At 42.4% G+C, this 8,780-nt stretch overlaps 1 protein-coding gene across 7 annotated transcripts in view; it reads left to right on the forward strand.

The window, feature by feature from the left end:
- Positions 1-8,780, forward strand: part of Gbf1 (golgi brefeldin A resistant guanine nucleotide exchange factor 1) — a 144,912-nt gene that overhangs the window by 103,521 nt on the left and 32,611 nt on the right. For all 7 annotated transcript variants that reach the window (XM_013017781.1, XM_013017779.1, XM_013017782.1 and 4 more), the window contains exons 4-5: positions 1,343-1,474; positions 7,836-7,954. In XM_013017781.1, coding sequence (XP_012873235.1) covers positions 1,343-1,474; positions 7,836-7,954 — 251 coding nt within the window. The remainder of the gene's footprint in view (positions 1-1,342; positions 1,475-7,835; positions 7,955-8,780) is intronic.

Genomic DNA, 8,780 nt, shown 5'->3' on the forward strand with positions numbered 1-8,780 from the left:
CACACACACACACACACACACACACACACACACACACACACACACACACACACACAAGGGCTGGAGGAGAGTAGGAAGGGTACGCAAGTGGTAAAGTGCCTATCTAGCAAATGCAAGGTCCTGAGTTCAAACCCTAGTACCAGCAGAGAGAGAGAAATAGACTTAGAGATAAATAGATTGAGAGATAGAATATCTGTTTTCACCAACACATTCTATTTCTCTGCAAATTATATATATCTCTGAATAGACAATGCAAAGGTGAGAGGCAGATTTATTTTATTTTATTTTATTTTTTGCCGGTCCTGGCGCTTGAACTCTGGCCCTGGAAGCTGTCTCTGAGCTTCTTTTACTCAAGGCTAGCCCTCTACCACTTGAGCCTCAGTGCCACTTCCAACTGTGTCTAAATAGTTTATTGGAGATAAGAGTCTCAGGGACTTTTCCACTTTGGGCTGGCTTTGAACCGTGACCTTCAGATCTCAGCCTCCTTAGTAGCTAGGATTATAGGCCTGAGCCTTTGCACCCAGCTAAGAGACAGGTTTTATACAGCTGCTGTGATCACTATACTGATGAGTGTGGAAAATACTACCCAGCCTGCCAATTAAAGCATTAATCTGGGAAACAATAGAGCCCAGGGAATGTTTATCCAAAGAGGGAGGGGCAAGGGGGGGAGGTGAGAGAGATGGTGGGAATTAAGTAGGTCATCTTGTATTTACTTGAAAATAAAGGTGCTTGGGAAGCCCAGCTTCCTTTGTTTCTAAGGTGGGACAATTTAGATAACTCCCTAAATGTTTCTGGCTTATTTAGGTAGCCTATAGGAGAGATTGGCTCTGACAGTTGAGAGTCTAGAAAAACAAATTAAACCCTAGGTAGAGTAGATGTATCCTTTGGATATATACCCAATAGTGGTATAGTGGGATCATAGCAAAATCTACTTTTAGTCTTTTGAGAAACCTCCATTCTGATTTCCACAGAGGCCGCAACAACATTTCCACCAAATGTAAGAAGGAGTCTCTTTCCCTGCATCTTCTCCTATATTTGCTATTTACTTGATGGCTGCCACTCTGACTGGAATGAGATGGAATCTCAGTGTGGTTTTGATTTGCTCTTCTCTTATGGTTTAAGGATACCAGTATCTCTTCATGTATCTGTTAGGAGTTTGTATTTCTTCTTGTGAGAACTATTTACTTTGCCCATTTGTTTATTGGGTTTCTTGTTTTCTTGCTGTTCTATTTTTTTGAGTTCTCTTTATATTCTTGATATTAATGCCTTATCCATTGAATTGCTAACAAAAATTTCCTCCCCGCTCTGCAAGTTTTAAGTTTTTTTCTTTTTTTTCTTGTAGAACTCTCAGAGATTGAGCCAAATGTATTCCTTCGTCCATTTCTGGAAGTAATTCGCTCTGAAGATACCACTGGCCCTATCACTGGCCTGGCACTCACCTCTGTAAACAAGTTCCTGTCCTATGCACTCATAGGTAAGAACTTAGGTTTTGTTGGGTAACTATAGTGCTTTATTTCCTGCCTCCCTTCAGCTGCTCAACCAGCTGTCAGACTGAGAAATTTTCCTCAACCATCTCTCCTTATAGGAAAGAAATAGGATTGTTTTTGCTACTCTTCATGCTAATTGACAGGGGTTGTATGCATGGAGGGGAGAAAGAGAGAGATTGCCCTAAAATTCTGGTTTCTCTACCTATGCTTTGGAGAAAGTTGAAGATAAAGTTCCTTTGGAAGTTGGGTTTACTTTAGCTTTCAAGTTACATTGTTCCAAGTTTTTTCAAATATACCTATTAGAATAAACAATAAAGAGATGGCTGAAAGAATAGTTGTCTCTTCTGTCATTTTCAGGACTTACTAAATAGTGATAGTGACCTAGTTTGAATCTTTTATTTGTTCATTCATTCATTCATTCATTCATTCATTTTGGTAGTGCTAGAGTTTAAACTCAGATCTTTGTACTTGCTTGTTAGGATGGGATCTTCCTAACCTTTTGCCTGGACTGGCCTCTAACCATGACCCACCAATCTCTGCCTCCTGAGTAGCTGAGATTGGAGGTGTGAACCATTCCACTAGTTTGGTTTGAATCTTCATACTTTTTTCTGCATGTAAATAAATATGAAGTTCTACTGAATCCCCTTGATATATAGCCTAGGCTGCTCTGCAACTCACTGGGTAACCAACTTTGGCCTTTAACTTTTGGTCCTCTTGCCTCAGCATCATGAATGCAAGAACTACCCCTTTTATAAAGAAAACAAGGGTAATGTAAGCTAATTAAGACAAAAAAGGAAAAAAAGATTATGTGCTTAATGTTTTCTTTTTTCACTTAATAGTAGTAATTTAGATATAGTGTAATGATCCATCTGGTTTATTTTTATTGTAGTAATATGAAATTTTAAAATCAGTTTTATAGAAGTTAATGGTATTAAGTATGTTAACAGTGTTTACCATTTCCATCATCCATTTCCCTAACCTTCTTTCCTCCCCCCACCACTTAGTTCAGTATGATTGTTTTCTTCTTATTAATTGTATAATTCCATATCATGGCAGAGATATAGCACAATTCAGTTGGTCATTCTCTTATTTATTATTTAAGTTATTTCCTTTTTGAAGCTATTATATGTAAGACTAAAATAAACATCCTTATTCAAGGCCCTTATATCTTTTCATATATATATATGTATATGTATGTATACACACACAAACACACACACAAACTTTTTTTTCAGTACTGGGGTTTGAATTCAGGGCTTGCTAGACTAGCACTTTACTATTTGAGCCCTGCCTCTAGGCATTTTTTGCTGCTTACTTTTGGTTGTTGGTGGTGGTGGTCATGGGGCCTGAACTCTGGGCCTAGGTACTGTCCCTCAGCTCTTCAGCTCAAGGCTAGCGCTCTATCATTTGAGCCACAGCGCCATTTCTGGCTTTTTCTGCTTATGTGGTACTGAGGAATCGAACCCAAGGCCTCATACATGCAAGGCAGGCACTCTACCACTGAGCCACCTTCCCAGCCCCTGCTGATTACTTTTGTAGTAGTCTTGCTTATTACCCAAGTACATTCCTGAGCTGTAATTGTCTACTTTGTCTTGCAGTTTTCTGCCCAAACTGGCCTGGAACTGCAGTTCTCTAACCTCAGCCTCCTATGTAGTTGGGACAACAGGTGCATACTGCTGTGCCCTGCTGTGGGTTGAAGAGAAGGTCTCAAAATTTTCTGCCCAAGCTGGACACTGGTGACTAATACCTATAATCCTAGATACTCAGGAGGCTGAGATCTGAGGATCACGGTTCAAAGCCAGCCTGGGCAGGAAAGTCTGTGAGACTCTTATCTCCAATAAACCACTAGAAAACTGGAAGTGCTGCTGTGGCCCAAGCAGTAGAGTTGAGCTGAAGAGTGCAGGGACAACGCCCAAGCCCAGACAGAGTTCAAGCCCCACAACCAATAACAACAACAAAAATTCTGCCCAAACTGGCCATGATCCTCCAGATTTCAGCTTCCCAAATAGCTAAGACTATAGTCATGAGCCATCAATGTCTGGTTCTATATGAAGTATTTCTAAATTGGAATTTATGGAATACCAATTTGCTTTCCCAAAGGATTGCAGCATTTTATTTCTTACCAGAAATGTTTGAATGTTTTCCATTTTTCCCACTCGGTCATCAGCACTGAATATTATGGTTTTTTTTTTTGTGTGTGTGTGTGTGTGAGTGCACACATGCACCATTTTAGAAAGTAAAAACTGATATTTTGCTGTTTTTATTTCCTTGAGGTCAAACATTTTTGTAATTCTCTTTTACTTTTCCTCTTTTTATATTGAGTTATTTTTCCTATCAGTTTATAAAAGCTCTTGCTAAAGTGAGGACAACAACTTCTTGTCTGTCGTAGTATTTAAAAATCTTTGCTCTCTTGCCAGGCGTCAGTGGCTCACATCTTTTATCCTAGCTACTCAAGAGGCTGAGATCTGAGGACTGAGGTTTGAAACTAGCCCATGAAACTCTTAACAAGCAAATTAACAAGCAAATAAACCAGAAGGGGACCTGTAGCTCAAGTGATAGAGTACCAGCCTTGAGCAAAAAAAGATAATACCCAAGTCTTGAGTTCAAGCTCAATACTGGCGCGCGCGCGCAAGCACACGCACACACACGCACACACACAAAGTTTGCTCTCAATCTTGATCAAAATATGTTACCCAATTTATGGTTAATCTCTGTTTTCCTGCAGTGCTAGAGACTGAACTCAGGGCCTTGTACATGATAAGCAAGCTACATCCCCAACCTTCTGAATTTGTTTACATTGCCTTTTTTTGTTATTGTTTTTCTTTTTTTAGTTGATCTTGCCACTAAGAATCTTAAATTCCTTTTCCCCAGTACCAATCCTTGTCTAGGCATAATGGACGTAGGAAACAGGAAAGATGAGGCTTAGGCTGTAGCTAGCCAGAAAAGCAAATGACCTTCAAGTCAGGGCAAATTGGGTTCATTTAGCTAAAGCATTGCTCAGGATCCTAAGCAGGAGTATTGGGTGCCAGCCAGGTTCTGAATAATGTATAACCTCTCTAGGCACACTCTAGTCCCAGCTTCATAGTTTTCCTAAATGAAATCAGGCCCAGCCACTTCCAGCCTTGCCCTGAGCACCACCTGCAGGTCATGGCTCTTCACAGCCTCCAGCAGCTGCCCTTCTGCTTCTTTCCCTCTGATCTCTTGGTATTCATTTCTTCCCTTCCTGGGCTTGGCAGAGGCTAGTTATTAGAGACCTCAGGCCACCTGGTCATTGGAGTTTCCTGTGGTGGGAAATGAGAATGCTGAAGGTGGTGATTTCAGTAGGCATAAGAAAAGGACAGGAAGGAGTATGCGAAAAAGCCAGAAAGCAAAGGAGATGAGTTTGGCAAATATCCTTGGAGCTGCCTTCTGAGTGGCCGGAAGAGGACATTCTGAGGAGGGGGCCTTAGGAAGACAAGATCTACTAAGTGAACTCAAGCCAAACAAGCCTCTGTTTAGGCTTTCCACTTAGAAGAAACTGCTTCTGACCTCTCAATTCTGTGACCCAAGGCTTCTGGGTTAATTTTAGGTCCTACTACAAGTAAACTGGCCTTTGGTCCAGCCCCACACAACTGCCAGACCAGGATTTGTGCCACAGATTGCCCAGCTTGCTGACAGGCCCTTCCCGTGGTTGTAAAGACCTGTCACTATTATTTGCCTTTTTAGAAAATGAACTTTACTACTTGTTCAAGCTTAAGGAATAAAAACACAAAGAAATTAAAAGAGCTTAAATCGCTTTAACAAGAGATTACTGAAAGAGGGGAAGAAATGGACCTCTAGGAGTTTTGTGAGATGGAAGCAGGGCCTGCCCTCTACGCTGAGAAGGGCCTGGCTTTCTTGGGTGGGTCCTGGAGGACTGATTAAGGACTGTGAGGTGGGAACAGGAGGGAGATTTTAAGCAAGGGCCAAAGAATATAGGATTTTCTGTGATGAGGCAAGGTGATAAAAGGAGGAGCTGGGTTATGGTACAAATCACAAAACTTGACTGATCTTTTATATGACCTCTAAAGCTATTCTTTGTGCTCAGTAGAGAGAGATTATAAATAGGAGAATTTTTGTCAGAGACTAACAAAGACAGAAGAGAAAATGGAAAAAAAAATAATGAAAGTCTTCTGGCTAATTTTTCCAAAAGAAACACTCAAGTTTCCTGGCAATCCCTGAGTTTCAAATTAGTAATGCCCCTGCATTATATCATTCTACCTCAGGAGCACCTTATCACTTCCAGAGCTTGATTGTGTGCCTGCCCTTCTTCCCTCCAGAACTAAGCAGTGGGGAAAGAGTCCTTTAGAACAGAGGCCTTATTGGAGTCAACTTCTTGACCTGCTCTTTTAACATAAGTGAAAGCAGAACTCCCCACTTGGCAGCATTTATGTTCACTTCCAGTGTAGCGCTAGTAGTCTTAACTCTTGCGCCTCCCATCTGTGTGTGCATGCATCCGTGTGCATGTATGCATCATGTACATGCAGGTGTATAGGTCCAGGGGCTTGAACTCAGGGCCTGGGTGCTGTTCCTGAGCTTTTTTGCTCAAGGCTAATGCTCTACCACTTGAGCTACTGCTCTACCACCAGCTTTTTGGTGGTTAATTGGAGATAAAAGTCTCATGGACTTTACTGCCTGGGCTGGCTTTGAACCCAAAATCCTTAGATGTCAACCTAAGTAGCTAGGATTACAGGTGTGAGCCACCAATGCCCAGCTCTCCTCCCATATTCTTAATCTGAACCTCTTTCCCACACTCCAACTAGCTAGACTCTGGTCCAGTTTAGTTGTCTTCTTTTTTCTCTTAAAGGCTGGTCAAGTTGGTTACGTGATTCTTGTCCATTGTCATATTATTTTAAATGAGAATGAAACCACAGCCAGGTGCCAGTAATCCTAGCTATTCAGGATGCGGAGATCTGTGGATCACTTCCAAGCTAGTCCTGGCAGCAAAGTCCAAGAGACTCATCTCCAATTAACCACAAAAAGCTGGAAGTGAAAACTGGGAGAGAACAAGGGAAAGGGTGACATTGTCCAAAAAGAAATGTACTCAGCTACCGGGCGCCTGGAATCCTAGCTACTCAGGAGTCTGAGATCTGAGGATCATGGTTCAAAGCCAGCCCAGGCAGGAAAGTCTGTGAGACACTTAGCTCCAATAAACCACTAGAAAACCAGAAGTGGCGCTGTGGCTCAAGCAGTAGAGTGCTCACCTTGAGCTGAAGAGCACAGAGACAGCACCCAAGCCCAGAGTTCAAGTCCCACGACTGACCAAAAAAATAAGAAAGAAATGTACTCACCTGGGTGCTGGTGGCTCACTCCTGTAATCCTAGCTACTCAGGAGGCTGAGATCTGTGGATCGTGACTCAAAGACAGCTAGGGCAGAAAAATCTTGGTGAGACTCTTATCTCCAATTAGCCACTCAAAAATCAGAAGTGGTGCTGTGACTCAAGTGGTAGAGCACTAGTCTTGAGCACAAAGAGGTTCAGGGACAGTGCCTAGGCCCTGAGTTCAAGCCCCACAACCAACAAAATAAAAAAAAAAGAAAGACAAAAGGTAGGGCTGGGATGTAGCTCAGTATCAAAGCACTTGCCTAGCAAGTGCAATGTCCTGAGTTCAGTAAAAAAAAAAAAAAAGAAGAAGAAAAAGAAAAAGAAAAGATAGTTGAGTGCTAGTGGTTTATGCCTATAATCCTATCTACTAAGGAGGCTGAAATTTGAGGATTGAGGTTTGAAGCCAGCCAGGACAGGAAAGTCCTTGAGACTCTAATCTCCAAGTAACCACCAAAAAGCAATGCCTCAAGTGGTAGTGCACTAGCCTTGACCAAAAAAGCTTAAGGACAGCACCCAGGCCTGAGTTCAAGCCTCAGAACCAGCACAAAAAAAGAAGAAAGGAAAAGAAAAAGGCTATAACTCGCCTTCACAGCTCTGACCCTGCTTGACACTTGCTTTGAGGCAAAAATTTATTTCCAGGTCCTTCCTCTATGAAATGAGCAGTTTAATACCAAAGTTCCCAAAGTAAGGCCCCCCTGACTAGCAGCATTAACTTCACATGGGAACTAGAGCTATAAATTCCCAAGCCCCATGTAGACGTACAAAACCAAAAATTCTGGAGGTGGGCACAGCAGTGTATTCCAGGTAATTTCAATATATGCTCAAAATTGAGAAGCACTGTTTTATCCAGCGGATTTGTTCAGAGGAGCCATTTATGAGCCAAAATCTTAGGTAGCTCAGGAATCATGGATTTGGGGACTAGAGGAGAGAAAGCCAAACTGGTTTCTCTGCCTTCCTTTTCTCTGTCCTACCACCTCATTTAATTTGTCCTTTTTTACTGGAGCAGATCCCACTCATGAGGGCACAGCTGAGGGCATGGAGAACATGGCAGATGCCGTCACCCATGCCCGTTTTGTGGGCACAGATCCTGCTAGTGATGAGGTTGTTCTGATGAAAATCCTTCAGGTAAGTGGGAGAAGAGCAATTAGGCTAATGGCCAAGGGCTGGTGCCCCTGGCTCTACTTACTTGAGTCTGCCAGCAGCATGAAACTGTGTTTTGACTCCACTGGAGCTTAGGGACCAACTTTGTTTCCAAACAAGCAGCTCAGGTAACCAAAGCAAAAGCTTTTTCTAAGGAAAATAATTAAGAGCTTTAAATGAATTGATATCAAATACTGGAAGCCTATAATACACTTGCCTGGCTGGACTGTATCTGTGCCATCCATCTGTTAGGCTTGTGAGCTAGAGCTGAAATAAGTTATGAGTATGTCAGGGTCCCATAGAGTGAAGAAACAGTTTTCAACTAAAACTACCCCCTGTCAGTTCTGCAAATCATATTAAGGTAAGCCAAACACAGATAAACAGTGTATGCTTTCTCTTATATATGGAAATACAACTAAAAGCTGGGCACCAGTGGCTCATGCCTGTAATCCTAGCTACTCAGGAGGCTGAGATTTGGGGATCACTATTCAAAGCCAGCCCAAGGTGGGAAAGTCTGTGAGACTCTTATCTCTAGTTAACCATCAGAAAGCTGGAAGTGGCACTGTGGCTCAAGTGGTAGAATACTAGCCTTGTTGAAGAGCTTTAGGGACAATGTCCAGGCCCCGAGTTCAAGTCCCACAGCCAACAAAAACAAAGAACAAAAAAGCACAACTGGGGCTGGGAAGGTGGCTCAGTGGTAGAGTGCTTGCCTTGCATGAATGAGGCCCTGGGTTCGACTCCTCAGCACCACATAAGCAAAATGAAAAAAGCCAGAAGTGGAGCTATGGCTCAAGTGGTAGAGCACTAGCCT

The sequence above is a fragment of the Dipodomys ordii genome, unplaced genomic scaffold (genome assembly GCF_000151885.1).
Source record: "Dipodomys ordii isolate 6190 unplaced genomic scaffold, Dord_2.0 Scaffold36, whole genome shotgun sequence".
NCBI classification, from domain to species: domain Eukaryota; kingdom Metazoa; phylum Chordata; class Mammalia; order Rodentia; family Heteromyidae; genus Dipodomys; species Dipodomys ordii.